Source organism: Grammomys surdaster, unplaced genomic scaffold (assembly GCF_004785775.1).
Source record: "Grammomys surdaster isolate TR1022 unplaced genomic scaffold, NIH_TR_1.0 170, whole genome shotgun sequence".
In the NCBI taxonomy this organism is placed as follows: domain Eukaryota; kingdom Metazoa; phylum Chordata; class Mammalia; order Rodentia; family Muridae; genus Grammomys; species Grammomys surdaster.
Genome location: NW_021604618.1, coordinates 22,488,443 through 22,509,583, shown reverse-complemented (window position 1 = coordinate 22,509,583; position 21,141 = coordinate 22,488,443). Strand labels below are relative to the sequence as shown.

Sequence of the window (21,141 nt, the reverse complement as noted above, 5' to 3'; positions counted from 1 at the left end):
ATAACATGATGATCTTTGCTAGCTGTAGAGCCAGGCTTATTGTTTGTTTATCCCAGACTTTTCTTCTAGATCTTGAGTATGCTTCTCAGTCAATAAAACCTATCCTCGTGAGAGATGTCACCTGTACTTTACTACAACCTAGGTAACTTCCCTGTTAGCTTAGGGCCAGGCGGTCCTGACTCCCACAGGAGTTTTTTACTTCGGCCCTTCTCCCTGGCTGGAGCATTGTTTCTGAGTAAACAGAAGCTATCTTTTGGAAGAGACCATTATGTGCTTGTAAAGAGTTCCCGTGTAAACACGCTTAAGCTTTGCTGTACACATGGGCCTGAGTTAATTATCAAGGAACTCTTTTTCCGAAATTGTGTTGTGCTTAAATCCCGGCTATAATAAACTGCTTGATTTATTAAACTCTACAAGTTTGAACCAACACCAGCTGCTGAGTACTTTTGAACCAAATTTGCTTCTTGCCAGTTAGGATCATTCCTCTGCCAGTCATAGCATTTGCAGAGACCTCCACATTAGTAGGGCTGGGTATGTGGTAGAGTGGTAGAGTACTTGCCTGGTATGTTTCTGGTTTGGGTTTAATCCCAATTAATACAGATAAACAAATAAAACCTTATTAAGAGCCAAAGGATTGAGGCAACTATTTGAGTTAGTTTAACTCCCCCTCTTCTCTTCTAAAGATTTTTTTGTTGTTGTTATTTATGTGTATGGTTTGCCTCTGTGTATTCATGTATACCATGCACGTCTGATACCCTTGAAAGCCAGAAGAGGGTGTTGGATTTCCTGGACAGACAGTTGTGAGCCACTATGTGGATGCTATGAACAAAACCCTAGTCATGCCAAAACAGTAAGTGTTCTTTACCACTGAGCCATCTCTCCAGCCCCCAAATTAATTCTCTTTTTAGAAGTGTTTTAGTGGGCCAACAAGATGGCCCAGTGAGGAAAGGTGCTTGCTACCAAGCCCGATGATCTGACTTCAATCCCCAGAACCCACATTATGGAAGGAGAGAGTCAATTCCTAAAAGTCTTCTGGTCTCCACTTACACATGTGGCACATAGTTACACATGTGGCACATAGTTTCTCTCTCTCTCTCTCTCTCTCTCTCTCTCTCTCTCTCTCTCTCTCTCTCTCTCTCTTAAACAAATGATTCTTAAGGTGTGTTTGAAGCATAATAATGAATAGAAACTGCATAGATGCCAGTATGTATATTAATGTTTCTTTAAATACTTTATGTTTTCGTAAGCTGTATCTGTAGACTTTAGCTTCAGAATGTTAAACTAATACTCAAGCAATACCCCAAATATATGTGGAATATTTTTAGTATACCTAACTCATTGAATACCTGCTTACTATGATCTCTGTCTGAACATTCCTTGTGACTCATGGAGCGTGTTCCTGTAAATGCCTCCATTGGTGGTGACTCAGCCTCTCTAATTCTGATTTAACTCAGTTAACCTATTCGACCCGTAGTGTATTCACCTGTAAAATAGGGAAGAAAATAGTGCTTACCCATAAGGTATTTACCAATTGAGGCATGTAACATGTCCCCAATATTAGGTAGAGTGTATTACTAAACAAAATAGAGAAATGTGAAAGTACTAACCCAGAGAAAATGCATGAGAAATACCCAAGTGACAATAGTCATAGCTGGCAGATAGGGTAAATAACATCTGTTTTTAAAATGTTAAATAATGTCTTTTTTTCCCCCCTTAAGCCCATCTTTGAGAAAATGGTACTCAAATGGATTACAGTAAAGGACTTTTCATTATCCTAAGGTTTTTTTTTTTCTTCCCTTTGTCACAAATGATCTTTTCCTTTAAAATTAATTTTCCTCCTCTAGCCTAAGCAATGAAGGAAAAGACACCATCTACGTGCAGTGACCTCATCAGACCAGGACATAGAGAGGTCAGGTCTCCTGTCCACCCTCACCACTTCCGCCCAAACACATGTGGTTCAAATGTCTGTACCTTTTTACGTTCACTGATGGCTTGACTCAAGACCTTGGAACAATCATCACTAGAATTGGCAGGCCTCTCTGAGAACACAGGAAACGGAGCAAGGTGGTGCCAAGGACAGACATCAAGCCTCTAAGGCACAGGATGCCTGTGGAGTGGGCTGCTCTGCTCTGCTCTGTACCACAGTGGATTCTTTTCTATAGTTTTCCTGTTGGCTCTTGTGTTCCTTTCAACTCTTGTTATCACAGATAAGACCTCAGAATCCCTGGAACGCCAGCTTTGGTAAATCCTTTGAGATCTTCAGAGAAGGGTTTGACACCTGGCTTAGCCTTATACTGGGGTCTGTGAGGTTAAAGTGCCTGTGTATGTCACCTTAGGGTCTACTGTCCCCTCCCAGGCTGCTGATTTTAGCCTCATCTCTTCAGGGTTACTTTTGTCATGTCAGACATTTGTATCTTGATTGTTTTTGATTCTCTTTCTACATAGACATGTGACTGCCTGCCCAACAGTATGATGTACATCTGAGTGTCAGTTCACAAGGGAGAGAAAGCAGGCCCACAGATGACCTCCACAGTAGGTAGGAGAGGGCCGGCTCCATGAAGGCGACTCATTTTAAGTGCCTGTTATGTGAAGAAGTGTGTGAGTGCCTTTGAACCAACCATTCCTGCAGCTACACAAAGTCGTAGATTTCATGACGCTCACCAGCATTGAGTATATGGAAGGTTTTTACTAATATTCTGTGTCTTTTCATTGGATCTTCATTGATATGAAACTGAGCACTGAGTGTGGATAATTAGTACCTATAGGAGAGTACCACTGAACAATTTCATATCTTAAGGAAACAGTACAGTAATCCTCCCTTGTTCTTATCTGTGTTCGAAAGCTAAAGCCTGAATGCTTCATCAAGGCCTCAGCTGAGGGCACCCTAGTCAAGGTAGTTCCTGTTTGCAGTTCAGTAATAGGGGCTTGTTAACCTTCTTCTTGGCAGGGTTGCTGCTGAGGAAACTTTGGCTTCTATTACTTTATAAACTCAGAAGACAGAATACCTGCTTTCCTTTAAACAAGTTCACCATTGGAGTTTTCTTTGAAAGTCCTGTTTAATTCCACAGTCTATGAGATTTGCTGTGATTTCAAGTCAATTAAACAGTAGACAGGAGCTTAGATTCCTCTTGGCAGTGAGTGTCTGACTTAAACAGCCCTGAGTTGTCCAGTCTATATAGCATCTCTGTGTTCCCACCTGAAGCCCTTTCTCACCAGCCCTGGTGTGGACCCTGGAGGTCTCTCCTGACAAGGTCTACTAAAGGCACTGAGAAGAGCCACAGTCTAAGGAGGCACTCGAGATAGAGCTCAACTCTAAGGTCCCCTCCCCCAAAGCTGATGGGACAGTGACGCCCCCAGTAAACATTGACCCTATTACCTTCAAGTGTCAGAACAGTGCTTGGACGTGACCCTTTTGTGAATTGGAAGCTGTGTATCCCCAGGAATCCTGCAAACCTAGCAGCTATTAGCTCAAAGTTTGCCATTTGCACAGTTGTCTCCCTCCTTCCCTCCCTCCCTGCCTAGCCTCATCCAGGCCAAGGGGGGTGAAAGCCAAACTGGACATCGCCATGGTACAGCCTGGCTTTTAACTCTAGCTTTGCTGTTCAATGACTAGACTTGAGGTTTCAGAGTGGCTGCATTACACACTAGTTAGTATGTGAAATATGTACTGATCTCACTGTGTGGTCATCTCAGAGCTCTTGTCTGTCTGATTTGTGTAAGAATTAACTAATGTGGACATTTCTGTTCCTAAAGCTGTCGACTGTGCTAAGACTAAGGCACACTAAGACTTTGATGAGAAAAGATTCTCATATTTTGAAAAATATTAAATATAGGCATATTTTTGAATCAATAGCATGCTCTTGCTTCACCTTCTTTTCAAGGAGAGTGAGGCAATGGGCCCTATGTCCTTGGGGAGTCTAGGGGATTGTGGGGGGGGGAAGTGTGGTGAGCCCCTTTGATCTCTCATTAAAGGAAATAGAAAGTCCTTATTCAAAGGCTTATATCCTGAATGTCCTTGCTTATCTGAGAGAGCCACTAGTGTCAGGGAAAGTATAAAGCTCTGAAGACAGCACACATCTGAAAATCTGACTGCTTGAGTTCCATTTTCACTCACTTACTCACTCACTCACTCACTCACTGTATAATATTAGACAAGTTGCTTAGCCTCTCTGATACCTGCTTTCCTACCTGTAAAATGAGAATAGTATTACTACTCACCTGAAAATGTTGTAGGAACTGAATGAAACAATAGTGCACACATAAGATATAGTACATGTATAAGTTAATAGTGCATATGTAAAGCACAGTGTATACATAAGGTATAGTGCATATATAGGACACAGTGCATGCATAAGGCATAGTGCATATATAAGACATGTTGCATGTATAAGGCTTTATGTCTTTTCAGTAAATGCTAGTAGTTATTACCAGATTTTTTTCATGATTACTCTTAGCTTACAGTACGTCTTAAAACAATGCATCTATTCTGGGTCTCTGCAATTTCACAGAAATGTAAAAACTTTGGGTAAAGTTAAAAGTAGCAATGACAGAAAAGGTTTAGAGTAAAGCCTACTAATATTGCTTAATTTTCATTTTGTTTATACAAAAAAGAAGTTTCACTTCTCCTCATAATGATGGTAAAATTGTGTTTGACATTTGACTTTCAGTTCTTTCTCTCTATCCCCAGAAATAGTCACAGGATACATTTGACTAGTCAGGATTTATAGAACAAAGATGGCTTAGTGCTGGAGTGGGGAGCTGCAGAAACTCATGCAGTTCTCCCTTTGACCCTGGCTCATTCCCTGGTGATTCCCAGGACACCTAACACACCATAATGGCAACTGACATAAGGTGCCTGGGGACCGTACAGAAGGTGCTGCACATACGGACCAGGGACACTTTTCTAAGGGGAGTGAGTTCAGCAGTAGTCTAGAATGTGTAGGATTGGTGAGGTAACTGGGTAATGCCTCTCCTAAGGTGGCACCTGTTATGTCAGTGGGACCTCAAATGTCTACTTTTGGTTTTGGGTTGTTTTGGTTTTTTTGAGACAAGGTCTCATGTAATCTAGGCTGGCATCAAACTTGTATGTAATGAAGGATGACCTTGAGCCACTGATCTTCCAAGATTTTTAATAAGTGTGTCTAACCTGGGTAATCCCAGGCAGCTCTCTGCCTTCTTGTTTGTGACATCATGCTGTTTTCTTTTGTTTTCTAGATACTTACTGGAGCAAGATTTCCCAGGCATGAGAATTGGTCCAGAGCCAACCACAGATTCCTTCATTGCTGTGATGTACGGGGAGACTGAGGGAAGCACCCCTGGGAATGCATTAGTTGTGGATCCCAAAAAGCCATTCCGAAAGCTTAGTCGCTTTGGAAATGCTTTCCTAAACAGGTAAGGACCAGCAAGCTGTCTTCTGGTCAAACTATTGCCTATCACTTGTGGAGTCCAGACAAGACAGAGCATGTCTGTTCTGGAAGGGGAAAGTGTGTGTGAGGGGACGGGAGATGCTAACCAGTTATATTTTACTCACATCTGTTCTGAGTGACTTGATTGAGCATAGCCAAGGCCCAAGGATGGGCATTATAGCTCCCCAGTATGAGGACAAATGGCTAATAATGTGATTTACACAGAAATAGTTAAGGTTGCTCAATTTCTGTCACTAGTAGTGCTGAGTAGCTGTGGACAGCCACTTCTCTGGTATGGTATGCCTGGCTTTCCATACACAGGAAGTTTAGCCCAGAGAAGACTTAAGGTCCCCTGACTTCCAGATTTGGTCTTTTGATTCAGGATAGGTTGCATTACCTTCCTGAATGTTCCGTTAACTTTTCATTCCTAAGCTTTGAGCTCCTTCCTTATTCCCAGGAGCAGGGCACGGTATCGATAGATGTGGGTTGCTCTGCCTTGATTGGAGGTGTGTTTTGTCTGTGCCCCAACCCCGGTTGTCTGTCAGCAGACTTTCCAATGCAGCTGAGGTGTTACTGGGGGAGGGAGAACAAATGACAGGCGTTCTGCTGCAGCTCCACAATAGGATGAGGTCCTGACCTTTCTGGTCCACTGTGCCCTCCCTCCTTCCTTCCCTCCTTTCCATCTTTCCTTTTTTCTCCCCTCACCTAGGAATTTTTCTTTATTCTCTTTAGTTTGTTTAGTTCTAATACATATGAAAGAGAACATGCAATTCTCTTCTTTTTGTATCTGGCTTATTTCACTTAATATGAATGATATCCTCTGATTCCATTTTGCTGCAAACAACAAGATTTTCTTTTCTTTTTTTTTTTTTTTTTTTTGGTTTTTTGGTTTTCGAGACAGGTTTCTCTGTGTAGTTCTGGCTGTCCTGGAACTCACTCTGTAGACCAGGCTGGCCTCGAACTCAGAAATCCGCCTGCCTCCCAAGTGCTGGGATTAAAGGCGTGTGCCACCACTGCCTGGCAAGATTTTCTTTCCATGGCCAAATAATACTCTATTGCATGCATGTGTGTGTGTCTGTGTGTGTGTGTGTGTGTGTATATATATATACACATATATATATATCTCACATTTTTTTTCTTTTCTTTTGTACTGGGCTAGGGATTGAACATAGGGCTTCTCATGTGTTCTCCCACTGAACTATATCCTCAGTCCCCTTTTTTCTTTTTCTTCTTTTTTTTTTTGGAGGGGGTGCCAGGGTCTTGCCCAGGCTGCCCTTGAACTTACTCTGTAGATGAGGCAGGCTTTGAACTTGAGGTCATCCAGCCTCTATCTTCTAGTAGCTAAAATTGCAGTTATGCCCCAGGACTGACTACCATATTTTCTTACCTTGTCCTTTGTTGATGGGCACCTGACCTTTCATATTTTAGCTGTGAACAGTGCCACGATAAATATGGCTGTGCAAGCATCTCCTGTGCATCCAGTTTCAGTTCTTCAGGTGTATTGTCTACACAGGAGTGAGATAGCAAGTGATAGGTGGTTCTTAGTTATTTGAGGATACTATACGTTTTCCATAGTGACTGCCCCACCTGACATCACCACGGTGCATAAAGGTGCGTTTCTCCTCCACATCATCACCAGCCTTCTAAATAAAAGCCATTCTAACTGGAGCAAAGTGGGATCTCATTGCAGTTTTGATTTTTATTTCCCTGATGGTTATTGATACTGAGCCTTTTTTCATGTGTTCAACTGACATTTTTATTTCTTTTTTTTTTTTTTTTTTTTTTTTGGTTTTTCGAGACAGGGTTTCTCTTTGTAGCCCTGGCTGTCCTGGAACTCACTCTGTAGACCAGGATGGCCTCGAACTCAGAAATCCGCCTGGCTCTGCCTCCCAAGTGCTGGGATTAAAGGCGTGCGCCACCACCGCCCGGCGACATTTTTATTTCTTTTGAGATCATTTGGCCATTTTTTTTAATGGATTATTGGGTCTTTGAGAGTTGTTGTCTTTACTTTTAGTTTGTTATATAGTCTAGATTATCAACACCCTGATGAACGTTTTCCCCATTATATAGATTGTTTTTCACTCTGTTGATTATTTCCCTTCTGTGCAGAGACTTTTTAGTTTGAGGTAATGCTATTTGTCAATTTCTGCTTTTGTTGTGTGTGTGTTTCCTTTTTAAAAACCCTTTCCTCTTCTTTCCTGCCATTCCTCCACACCCCTCTTTTTCCTCTTTTCTGAGTCTGGCTTTAGAGAATGGGGGCCAGCCATCAGCTAGAAGTGGAGGGCCAACTCCAGCTGCTATGGAGAGGAAGTAGGGCTGGCACTGAGGCTCAGCAGGAGACCTGAAGTCACTTCTCCTTTCTAGATGTTTCTTAAAATAAACAGCCCCTCCTTCTGCTGCCTGTCAGAGCCTGGGAGGCTCCATTCATGAGGACTCAGGAATGAACACTTGGACAGTGGTTATTCTGAGAGTCCAAGCAGCCTCCAAGATTCCTTCTATGTGCTGAGCCCCTTTAAAGGCTTTCAGATGCTCCTGTCGCAAACCAGTGAGAGCACCTTGATGAGCAGCAAGAGGACTGGCAATGGGTCAGGCAGGAGTGTGCGGAGCATATAGATGGAGTCATGCAGAAGCTTATTCTTGACGCTCACAGTGACTTACAGAGCACTGTCCAGATGGTTTCCCCCTGCACAGTCTCTTCTTCAGGAGAGGCTGTGCCTTAACTCTAGACCAGTGACAATGTCTCCTTGTGCAGTAGATAAGCCTAGGACCCAGGGGAAAAACTCAACGTATTGAGGATCTCAGGACAAAGTGAATGAACCAAGTTCAAGGAAATTGATTGAGGCAAGGCAAGACACACATGCACACATGAACTCCCTCCCCCCCCCCAGCACATCAATCAGGTCCTTTCTGGGTGCGCAGGACATGGGGCAAGCAACAACGCGACTTCTCCCATCACTGGCCTAGACAGAGGCAGCCCCAGCAGCCTTCCTCCTGGAAGGTTGCTTTAGAATCCTAACATTCATTGTCCTTGCCTTTTGTGTGTGTGCTTTTTTTCTTTTCCTGACAAAACCTTAAAGAAAAATAAGCTGAATTTTTCTTTTCAAATTCTCATTTAGCAAAGTCAATACTTCTAAGGAAATGTGCAGGAGGAATGGTTATTGGTTTGTTTTACTTTCTCAAATGATTTGCTTTCCTGAAGTAATATGTTTTAGATCTCAAACTTAGAGTAGATGAGTCTGGAAGAAAAGTATAGGCGAGAGACTTAAATGGCAGGCTTTACGATCTTAGAATTTAAAATGTACTGAAAATAACCCATGCATTGTATAGTCACATATTGAGTCCAGGAAAATAGAAAAACAAAAAACAAACAACTATACAACATATGTCCAGCACTAACATTACTTGTATATGCAATATGGAAAGCTGAGATACATTAACTTTAAGTCCTTATGAAGATGAATGGTGTGGCTACAGTGATGAGAAACTGATGAACAGTGGGGATAAAATCATGTCTTTGGGGGTCACTCAGCCTAGGGGCAGTGTTAGGGTTAGAACTCAGGCCTGAGCCCTGGAGACCACAGTGCTGAGCTGGCCAGGGGTGCAGTGTTTAAACTCTGTCTACTGCCTCCATTAACTTCAGGATAGCTGTGCAGTGAGGACAACGGAGAAGATACTATCTCCCAAGGTATAGTTTGCATAATTTTATCAGCACTCTACTTGTGTGTATTCTCTACAGAGAATACAATGGCCAATTCACAAATAAGAAAACTAGAAACAAAGAAGCGATTTGCTGAAGAAATTCAAGTTTCCCTCTTCCTACCCTTTGCCACCCTGTGCCCCAGCAATGAGGAATGTCTGACTTTCAAGCCATCCTGGTGGCTGTGCCTGTGTGTGGCTCACAGGTACAAGATGTGCCTCATGGAAATCTACAGTGCTGATAGCCCAATTAAGTGGTATCTGCATGACAATGCACCTGTCGTGTGTGTGTGTGTGTGTGTGTGTGTGTGTGTGTGTGTGTGTGTGTGTAGCAGCTTTCTGGGATACAGCAGGATTATCGTCAAAAGACAGGAACTCTTAGCATGACACACTTTTTCTGGCAACTAGGTCAAAATATAATAGGAAGGAAAACCAGTTGTTTTCTGGGTAGAGCTTTCTCCCCAAGTCTTGATGAGGGGGGGGGGTGCTTCTAATGACTTTAGCCACTGCTCCCAAGGGCATCTTTAAAAGAGTTAAGAACCTCTTAGGGTGCTTAAAATCAAGTGCTGTCTGTAGGATGACAGCACCTTTGCCATTAAGCAAATCTTGGGGACTTTAGTCCCCTAGGCTGATTGTTTAGAGACAATGAGTCTGTGGTGCATTTCAGTGAAATGGAGCTGAGCTCCTGAAAAGGCCGGTTTGAATTAGGAAACAGCATACTTGAACAGTACAAGGAAGAGCTAAGTCTAGAACAAAAGTGTTTGATTGAAATGAGGCTTTAACAATCAGTGTTTCAACCTCCCTCCACCAAGCTGCCTCATCTGAGGGATTCTCACTGCATCCCATTTTGGAGCTGTGCTTTGGGGTTGCTATCCCAGCGTCTATCAGGAGGCAGTTCACAGAGGACAAACAGACACTGCCCATAGCACCCTATATATGAGTCCTGAAAGACACCAGTGTCTTCAGTCAGCTCTAAAAGTGTCAAGAACTGGTGCCTGACATTCTCCTCTGGGAGTCTACTATAAATTATATACTATGGGTTTCCCTCAGCTTACTTTTCTAAAAAACAACAGTATTTTTAAACTACAGATAGTTTTTAGTTTTAGCATCTAGTATAATTTTAATGACTTTTTCACAAAAGAAGTTAATTTTTTTAGTTTCTCTTTCTCTGTTTCTGTCACTTACTGGGATTAAAGGCATGCACTACCACTGCCCAGTTTGTTGTTTGATTTTTATTTTATATACATGGATGTTTTGCCTCTATGTGTGTTTGTGTGCCATATTTGTGCCTGGTGCTAACAGAGTCCAAAAGAGGTCTTCAGATACCCTGGAACTGGAGTTAATAGCCATCCCCTGGGTTCTGGAATTCAAACCTAAGTCCTTTGGTAGAGCAGCCAGTGCTCTTAACCACCAAGCCATTTCTCCAGATGCCAAACCATTATTTCTGGTTGACAGTTGCTTATATGATTTTGGTTCTGGCATTTTAGAAAATGTACCTTTTTCTCTGGGTTTGGGCAGATCATTTTAAGGTGGCATATTGCTTCTGGCTTCCCTCCATGGCCGTCAAGAGAGAGCCATTTATGTAGTCTAAATGTGAATGTCACGTCTCCCTGGTACTAGAAAGTTACATCAGTCATTTATAGCAGGGCTGTGAGATAATTTAGTTGTCTGGGTCTTTTTGTAGATTTTTCTACCCACATCATCTAACCTTTGGGTTTATATTTGTTGGTAAAGCAAGTAAGATTAAAGGAAGCACCTTGAAACTGTTCCAGCCTCTCTTACTGTTCTGACTTAAGCTCAGTGACAAGCCTGGTAGAGTTGCTTAGAGAGGCTTAGAGACCTATGCAAGGGAGCGCGCTCACCGTGCACATCTCTCTTGTTCACAACTGTCCTAACCCTCCACACCGTTAGCTAGAGTATGCACATGGAAGCCCCAGGGCAGTGTACATCAGCCCTTTGTTTCAGTACGTTACCTTGAGTGTGACGAAGAGACTCAGCAGTAATTCCAATGTGTGCAGTGATAGTAGTAGCCATGTGTTAAGATCCACCGAGGACTGCCAGCTTACATCTCAGCACTGTCACTTGTCACTGGTGGACTAGGACAAGTGAGACCATGTGACTTTCCAAGCCCCAGTCTGCCCTTTTGTAAGACCTCTCCAATTGCAGTAAGGATTTAATTCATGAACATATAAAGTAAAGCAGGCCTGACATTCGGTCAGGGATTGGTCAGTACTGGTGCTATATTATCATAATTTTTTTGTTTGTTTGTTTTTTCGAGACAGGGTTTTTCTGTGTAGCCCTGGCTATCCTGGAACTCACTCTGTAGACCAGGCTGGCCTTGAACTCAGAAATCCGCCTGCCTCTGCCTCCCAAGTGCTGGGATTAAAGGCGTGCGCCACCACTGCTATATTATCATAATTGCTATAAACCTTGCTGTTCCATTGAAAAATCAAAATCAGTATTAAGGTGCTGGCCAATTATTTTATAAATCTAGTTTTTGTTTGTTTGTTTTATGCTTTAAAGGGGTAGGAGATGTCACATGTATCCCAGGCTAGCCTCAAACTCACTATGTAGCTGAAGATAATCCTGTCTCCTGATTGTCCCCCAGTCTACCTCCCAGGTCTCCCAGATGCTTGGATTGCAGGTATGAGTCACAGTATTCAGCCTACAGATTTAGTTTTATAATTTTTTTAAATAGTTATTTATTTGGCAGGAGAGGGAATGTGTGCTACTGTGAATGAGAGGAGGTCACAGAACAACCTATGGGAATCAGTTCTTTTTTTTCTACCATGTAGGTCTAGGGGATTGAACTCAGGTCATCAGAAATGGCTGCAAGCACCTTTATCTGTTGAGCTATCTTACCAGCCCAAATTTATTTTTTAAACATTAATCATTAACTTGAAATTTTAGCTTTTGTAGGCAGTTTTAAGTAACCTAATGCTCTTACTGCCTTGTGTTCCTTCGAGGCAGAACTAGCAACGTGCGTGAGACCTTATGATGCTATCACTTTTTCCTCTGTCCCTTTGCTACTCTTGACTTTCCCTAAACATGGAAATAACAAGACTTGGGGTCCAGTGAAGATCTTGATCGTTTTCTTCTTTTACCTTGGGAAACAAAGTTCATCAGCTCGATGGGAGGAGCTTGTGGGAGCCAAGGGAGGTCCTGGATCTCTGCAGCACATCGGCATTTTGTGTGAGATAGAGGAGGCCAGGTGTCTGTACTGATTTAGTCACTCCAGGAAAGAGCAGGAAATCCATCTTAGGACAGCAAATCTCTGCTTGGAAATGTTCCAGCAGAAACTCCTGACCTGTCCTCCTGTGAGGGGCATGACAAATCTTGCCTTTCACCTTCCTTTCCCAGAATGGAAAGGTAAGCGGTGACTGCCATGATAACTTTAGGGGTTCCTGATTACAGCTGAGTGTGCTTTTAGGAACACGCCTAAATGTGTAGACTGAACCTTGCAATACCTGCTGTGGCACCCTCAGTACCCAGTGCCTGCTTGTACTCTCTGCCCTCTGGCACTGCCCCACCCCATACAGTTTCTTTGATAGAATGGAGTCCAGTCCTGCACCGGCTTCTGCAGCCCCTTTTCCAGTGCCCCTGGAGCTCTGCTAGTCTCCTTTTTGGGCAGTTCTCCTTGCTGCTGTGTGGAGATAGCTCAGCGGTAGGTCTCTTGCTCTGTGGCTCACACACCTGACCTGCTGACGTGTTCTTGTTTTAAGTTCCAGGGGTGATCAGTATAGGAATATTAAGTCTCTCTGTTAGCATCTTACTAAAATCTAGTGATTTTGTGTTTTGGAAAATTTGATACTGAGTGTGAGGCTGTGGTTTTGTAGAAACATCACCCTTCCTGTGAGAACAGTTTGTGTAAATAGTTTCACAAAGATATGGCATGTTTAACATTGCCAGCTGTCCCCAGATAGACTGACAAGACACAGTGTCCACCAAGTTGTGCTCAGAGCTCTGTTCCTTCCCCAGTTCTAGAGAGCAGAGTATTATGGTTCTTTTCTTTCTGAGAACTAAACAAGCAGTGATTAGTGGCTCCTGTGTTTTGCTCACATTACTGCTCTGCTCATACTGCGCAATTGGACATATGGTGTGAGAGGGGCCAGAGAAGATGAATGAAAGGTTTCTCTTACATGTACTTGGCTTTATTTGTAACATTATGGATGTTTTCAACTTTATGCACTGAGTTGTACTAATCTGACTTGGGAGATACTAGCTTGTAGTTTCCTGCCAGCCAAACATTATTGTAAGACCCCAGGATGTCATAACTGTTCTGTGCTTCAGAATTGCCTTGCTTTCATCTCTTGGACTGATTTGGAAGTACAGAAAAGAATGTGTGACTATCTATTCCTGAGCCGCTTGAAGGACAGTTCTCATGAGTGTCAGTGATGGCACCTTGGTCCTGAGTGTCCTCCCCTGTGCACGGCAGCTCCGGTCACAGCTGTGGGGGCTGTGAGGCCACCTTGTGCCTTGTCTTGCATTCCCAACATACTTACTTTCTGAGTAATCTCCACCACTTCCACTGAATGGAAGAACTGAGCTGTTCCCAAGTGTTTTCAAGCCTCTGCCCACACAGATACAGAAGTCAGGCACTTTTAAAACAGGAAGAGGGGAGGCACTCTGTTTCCCTCTTAAAGCATACACAGACCTAACAAAGATCCAAACCAGGCTCTTTGCCTGGGGTAGAAGTAACAAGGTACTTCCTGCTATTACTCATTGCCTCACAATGGGAAAGCTCCCAAGGACAGGGCAAATTCTGTTTAGTTGTCTCCCTTTACTTAGAAGGAAACTGAGGTCCACAGGGAAAGGCCTTTGTCTAAGGTCTCAGAGAAAATTATTGACAAAGGCTGAAGAGATTCTAAGCCCAAGTCTGCTAGAGCACAAGTCAAAATGTTCCTTCCACCCACTCTGCTTCCCAGTTGTTTGGGCAGATAACTGGAAGCAAAGCAACAGGCACCCTGGTCAGAGGGAGGAGGTGGCTGGTCAGAAGGAGGAGGTGGTAGCAAGGGAGAGAGACTAGGAAAGAGGCTTGAAGATGGTCAGGACCTCTGTTGACTGCATCTCCTCACCTATTCTCAGAACTGCCTGAAGATTCCTAAGCATCTGAGGGATGATATTACCCAGAGGTACCTGACCTTTGCTGAGCTTGAAGCACAGGGTCTTTGGACTACATGCTGGGTCATTGGAGCATCAGAAGGGGACACCAGCCCTGAACATCTAGCTGTCTGCAGAGCAGTGGACAGGATAGGACAGACTCAGATATTCTAGTCTAGGAGAAGTGCACCCTGAAGGAGGCAACAGAAACTTAGGATGCTTGGACAAGGAGGTGAGGACAGGAGAGGTAGGAATATGGGGTGGGGATATGGGGGTAAGAATCAGACAGAGTTTACGGCTCAACTGTGAGTGTCTCAGCTATTTAACCTTTGTGAGATTCATAGAAGGATGTCAATTTAGGGATCAAAGTGGTAATATTTGTAATATATCCAAGTGTTTGATAAATAGACCACAATTAACACTAAGGGAACAAGTGGCAGGTAGAAATGCGTTGCAGCTCATCTTCCACACCTGTCTGTGGAATTGTGTCTGTTCTGTGGCCCCAGTGAAGTTACCTTCAGTTTCTTCCAAGTCCCTGCTTTACAGTCCACTTCACAGGTATCTATAGTCTCTGTCTAGCTCTGTTTACAGACATCAGTGAGTGGAGAGCTCACAGTTAGAGACTTCTGAAAGGTCCAGTTTCTGGCTCCAATTTTATTCTGTCTCTTCCAGATTCATGTGCTCACAGCTGCCCAACCAAGTTCTGAAGAGCATCAGCATCATTGACAGCCCTGGCATCCTATCTGGGGAGAAGCAGCGCATCAGCCGAGGTCAGTGCCCCAGCTGCCCCTCACACCCTCTCCAGAGTGTATGAGGCCCCTCAGCTATGAGCAGAGCATTTCTACTCCCAGCCCATTCTTTCCATCCTCCAGGACAGGGCCTCCCACAGTATCCTAGGCAGCCAAAGAAGCCCCAAGAAGCAAGTGAAGAGGCGTCATAGATTCTGCCATTTTAGCTAGTACTCAGCTCAGGTGAATCTGCAGCATTCAAGAGGGGACTACCCTTGGTAATTGTTCACCTGGACACATATATTTCTCTCACTGTTATGGATTTTACCCCAGGAGCCCCTGAATCATCTTGCCCTGTGGAAGCTTTTACTAGGCAGATGCTCTCTATCCCATGATGGGAACACAGCAGAAGCAGGCATGGTTCCTGTCCTTGAGGAAGTAGAAATGAAGAAGACACCCTTCATGTTGTCGTAGAACTAAATAGGAAACAAACATGGTCTTGTCTGCTAAAGGCTATGGGACCCACGTCATTGTCCAAGCACTTTCTGATCTTCTGATATACAGGCTCTTTCCACATCAGGATTGGGTGAAACACCAACTGTATCCCAGTATCAAGGCATGAGGGAGCCTGGCCTGGCGCAGGAGTATAGAAAGAGGTACTCTTGAGGCAGTGACATTTGAACCAGGACCTGAAGGATGAGTAAGAATTACTCAAAGGAAATTCTGATGTGGAAAGAGCCTGTATATCAGAAGATCAGAAAGTGCTTGGACAATGACGTGGGTCCCATAGCCTTTAGCAGACAAGACCATGTTTGTTTCCAGACCTGGACACTGGATGCAAAAGGTATACTGCTGCCTTCTGGCTCCGCTTCTAGAGAAAATGGTCATGGGACAGATCCTAGGACAGAGCAACATAGAGGAGAATGCCTGGCCAGAAGAGTTCAGGTTGGATCCTGAGGTTATGGTTATGAGATAGGGCAAACAAACCTACTCAACCATACTGCCCTTGGAAGGAAAACATGTTTCTGAGGGGCTCTGCTGTTATTGCTTCCTGCTAATAGCTTCACAGCCCTTTGCACAGCATGCCAGGGAAACCACGCATGCTAAACCTAAGTGGTAGTCAGTCTGGAGTCAGCCATGAGTGTGACCAACAGTGAACTCTTCACAGTCCAGGAAGCAGAAGTGTAGTTGCTCAGTCCATGCAAGCTGTTTGCTAGCATTAAAGGGCTTCTGTGGCCAGTGTCCCTCCTTCCTTTGGCATTCTGTGGACCCACAGAGAGCGGGGTCTGCCTGAGCTAAGACCTTCCCAAGGTTCTTTAGTATGGTTCTTTACTGTTCTTGCAGGGACATTAACAGTGTCATTTACTACCTTGAGTCTTCACAGAATCTGATGATTAAGGAAAAAAAAGAAAAGCAGGCTTATACTGGTCTTTCATGAAGATCCTTGTGGTTGTTTTCTGTTATAAAAATAATAGCTATTGTAAAGAATTCAAATGAGTAAAGGTATAAAGAAACTGACATGGTCAGAACAGTTCTTCCTACGTATCTAAACACATAATTTCTAACAGAAATGTATTGACCCAGCACATGTTCTACAATTGATATTTTGTCATAATTGTCTCCATGGAAACATGAAAGGAACATATGCATATGCATTTTATTTTACTAATAATGTGGTTGTCATAGTATGAACACTCGTTCTTTTTTTTTTTTTTTTGGTTTTTCAAGACAGGGTTTCTCTGTGTAGCTCTGGCTGTCCTGGAACTCACTCTGTAGACCAGGCTGGCCTTGAACTCAGAAATCCGCCTGCCTCTGCCTCCCAAGTGCTGGGATTAAAGGCATGTGCCACCACTGCTCGGCTGAACACTCATTCTTATAGAGAGCATTACAGGTTTTTTGTTTGTTTTGTGAATCTTTGTAGCTTTGTAGTACCCAGAGATGATTTTGGTTTTATTTGAGATAGGATCTTATGTGTCTAAGGCCAGTGAGACCCTGGCTCAGGAAACAAAGTAGATAGCACCTGAGGAATGACAGCCAACATTATCTTCTGGCTGTCACATACATGGGCATGTCCACATACCTGTGGGATTGAGCACACACTCCAGTTCCACCATTAATCTGAAAGGCTGGTAAAGTGTTTTGTTTCGGGGGCGGGGGGAAGCAACTTCTACAGTTTTTCTGAGCTATCTTAGTTTACTGTTTACTGCTTAAGTATTCTGGAGAAATATGTGACCCTTATAAATCTTTTTACCACAGAATTTTAGGGCTTCCACAGTGTGGCTTCCACCTTATCTTCCTTTCATCCCCAATGTCAAGCCTTTGGAAGATGCTCACCTTCCATAATCTTATAGTTTCTCTTTTGTATAGTAATTACGTATCCTTCAAACGATAGCTGCTTCGTGGTGGTGATGAAACTTGGTATGGTGCTTCTAGTATGCTTTGAAGATCAGTTTCTTTCAACACTGGATGTAATCTGACTCACATCCTGGTCTAATTTACTGTGTGTACATTCACATCCTATGCACAGAAATAGCAAGCCCGCCAGCTGGTCCCTGACATTCTAAGGTACACAGCAACTGGTGGGAAAGGACCTTGTGACCTAAACAGCAGTGCTGTGGACTATAGCCAGAGTCCCAAGCCTTTTGGTGTTAGGGACATGTTGGCGATTGGAGTCATTCAACTAACATATTCACTGTGTTAACTGTAAAGAATATATAGTGCTTTAAATCTGCTTCATCTTCAACATCTGTACACATCTCACATGTACTCACACTGTCCTTCTGTTCTTCTGTCCTTCTGTCCAGCTAAGACCACAGCCCTGTCTTTGCTAGTAATTAAAGTCAGCATTGGCCAGTGCAGTACTTACCAACTGTGACTGCATGGGCATTCAAAACACTCTATGCTGGCTTTATTGGTGAGTGTCTAAATCTCTTACAAAGTCTATAAAAGGGAAGGGGTGCTGATGTATCATCCCCACTCTCCATCTCCCTTTTTGCAATTGATAGGTTTAACTGTCAACAAGCCTGTGATTTAGTCTCTTGAAGTGTGTATTTGTAATAATGTAACAGCCACAGTATACTAGACCTTTGATGTATGGTACTATAAACGCTGCTAGTTGTTTAGGATTTGTTATCTAATTTAAACCTGAACATATCCATGAACAAACAGAACCAAAGGCTCTTCACCCTCCCACCTCTAGGAAGCATCCTTGAAAACAGTCATGAGAATTTTCCCAGCTGCCAGGCAGATATGTGAGATCTGAGAAGCAGGGTAAAAATGACTGACAGGGAGAGTAGGCTCAGAGGAGTAACTGTTTCCAGCATTAGCTGACAACCTGAGATGTGTAGAAGCTAGCCCACTTTCCTGCCTGTGAGGAGTCTGCAGAGGGCCTGCTGGGAACGAGTGGTAACTATGGGAGGATGAGTGTGTGTGTATGCTTCCCCAGGAAGATTTACTGACTCACTCCTGCAAACCAGTGTCTGCCGTTAGCTTGGGACCAAGCAGATGGTGAGGCAGTTGAGTGTTATGCTACCCTGTCACACATTCAACAGGGTGGACCTGAAATGGAGAGCTGGCTTCGTGTGTCATACTGGCAACCCTCGTGCACATTACCCAGAGTAATGAGGACCAGGCTCCAGAGATTTAGAGACCAGTACCCATTATATATATTCAGGAAGGAGTCAGATACTTTAGTGGTAAAAGCAGAAATAGGTATTGTTGAACTTGGGGTTCAGTCATGTGTCTCCCCATCCAAGTTAATTCTCTCATTGCATTATAAGCACAGTGCCTTTGTTCTGTACCAGGTAGAAAGGCAAGTGTGGTTACTAAAGTAATGTGAATGTTTTGCAGTCATTCCTCTTCTCTAGGCCAGTCACAGTGAGAGAAGAAACACGGTATATTTTACAGTGTTGGGTTGATGCAAAGCATGTCCATCCCACTCTTTTTTTTTTTTTTTTTTTTTTTTGGTTTTTTCGAGACAGGGTTTCTCTGTGTAGTTCTGGCTGTCCTGGAACTCACTCTGTAGACCAGGCTGGCCTTGAACTCAGAAATCCACCTGCCTCTGCCTCCCAAGTGCTGGGATTAAAGGCGTGCGCCACCACCGCCCGGCCCATCCCACTCTTATTTAGAAGCAGGCTTTACCAGTTAGGTACCTCTGCAGAATCTGACAGACTCTAGCAATAACCTTAGAAGTCAGGACATTGTACTCTTGCCTCCGGCCTCCTATTGGAGTGTTCTATGCTCTAGAGTCACCAGGAATATATGAATGAGACTAATTAGGTAATTGGTTTTGGAGTAACCATTTTATACACACCATATGAGATCCTTCAGATGTGTTTTAGTTTAATCATAGCAGAAAACCTTTAGGAGCAAACAATTAGGTTTATTTGCTGAATTATCTTTCCTTGGCTAGTATGAAGGATTGAATACTTATCAATCAGGAATAAAAACATTCTGATATGTTTATAATAAGTTTATTGAGATCAAGTAGCAGCTACATATAAGTCCCACAAATGTTCTTGTCAATAAGAGAATGTGTGCTGGATTACTCAGATTTTTCCAAATTATTTTTCTGAAGTGGGCAGGTATATTCTGCTCTAGTTCTCTCTTTGGCAGCTCCTTCCTTCGCTCTGATGACAGATTGTTAACATAATGTGATTAGGCAAAAGAACACATTTATACACATGAACTTCCTTGTTTTTATTCCCAGTCTGTTATCATTCTGGCTCTCAAACTGTTTGCTTCCTAGACTACTATTTATTCCGTGTAGAACCTAAACATCAGCTAGGATTTGCTTCTAGACTCGGCATGAAAACCAGTATGTTCCAGCTATTTGGGACAAACCTCTTCAAGTTTAGCTCCAACCATAGTATCTGTGTCTGAGCAAAACAGCGGAAAATTATAGCATGGCAGTCAGTGCCCTCAGTCATGTCTGTAGCACAGGGGCATTGAAGTGCTGTTTTAGCTGTATATGACTATTTCTGTGGATTCCTGAGTTTGTGTAGCCTCTAAAGACTAATTATGGCAACAGAAATAGAAGAGTTTTTCCCTTCCAAAAAGAAAAAAAAAAAAAAAAAGACAGACATGGTGGCCCGTGTCTGTAATTCCAGTACTTGGTAAACTGAGGCAAGTTTAGCAAGTGTAAGGGTGACCTAGGATACATAGTAACTTTGAAGTCAGCCTGGGTACAGAGTGAGACCCTGTCTCAAACAACAAACCAAGTGAAGTAAAACCTTTGACTAGACATGGTGGCCCACACCCCAGCACTCAGGAACAAGAGTTTGAGGCAGGTTAGCCTGGGCTACAGAAGGAGACCCTGTCTCAAAACAGAATAAAACAAAACAACAGTAAAAGAAGTGCAAAGAAGTCTGAAGGGAAAAACAATCTCTTAGCTTAACTCTTGTATCAAGTCTGCTTGTTCTCCCAGGGATCATACCTCATCAAATGAAAACTGAAGTTCTGTCTTGAAGAAAGCCTTGGATCTGTTATTCCCAGTCTGTTCATTGAAACCAGTGACTGCTTGAACTGGCAAGATGAAAAAGGGGCGGGGGAGCAGAAAATACCCTGCTAATAAAAGCAACACAGGGGTAGTATTTGAGACAGGGAGGATTTAACTGCCTTTCTGTGACAGCGGTGAACTTCAGAACTGTTCATTAGCATCTCCACATTCACAGATATCTCTGAATTTGGCCCCTGAATATTGGCACACCCTGTGAACAGGCAGTTTCAAGAGACGGCCCACAAACCTGAGGTCCTCAAACTTAATATCACAGAAGAATTACCGGAGCTGGGAAGCAGGCCATGGAAATCCAAGTTGTGATTAATAAGGGTACAAAAAGAAAAAAAATAGAAAAGACAAAAACAGACCATAATCAGGGAAGTACAAGCATACCTACTTGACAAGTTTTTTGAACTTTAAATACAAAAGACCGGATTTTGATGGCTGCCCAGGAAAAGAGAGAGAACATTTAGAGATAGCCAGATAAGAGTGACTTCCCCTCTTGGGTTTTGGGAAGGAGAAGGATTTAAGGGAAAATACACTCATAGACAAAGACAAGAGTCTTTCCCAGAAGACTAAGAGGCCTGGAGCAAGGTGATATAACCACAGCGTATACCTAAGCTTCTTTGCTGCCATAGAAGCACTGTGGTCTTAGCCCAGCTGACCTCAGGACAGAGCAGATGTGCATGGCTGTGGGTGTAAGCCCTGACTGAGT

At 43.3% G+C, this 21,141-nt stretch overlaps 1 protein-coding gene across 1 annotated transcript in view; it reads left to right on the top strand.

Moving 5' to 3' along the window:
• Positions 1 to 21,141, top strand: part of Ehd4 (EH domain containing 4) — a 66,198-nt gene that overhangs the window by 11,692 nt on the left and 33,365 nt on the right. Inside the window, exons 2-3 of the mRNA XM_028767083.1 lie at positions 5,215 to 5,391; positions 14,874 to 14,971. Of these exons, the coding sequence (XP_028622916.1) occupies positions 5,215 to 5,391; positions 14,874 to 14,971 (275 nt within the window). The remainder of the gene's footprint in view (positions 1 to 5,214; positions 5,392 to 14,873; positions 14,972 to 21,141) is intronic.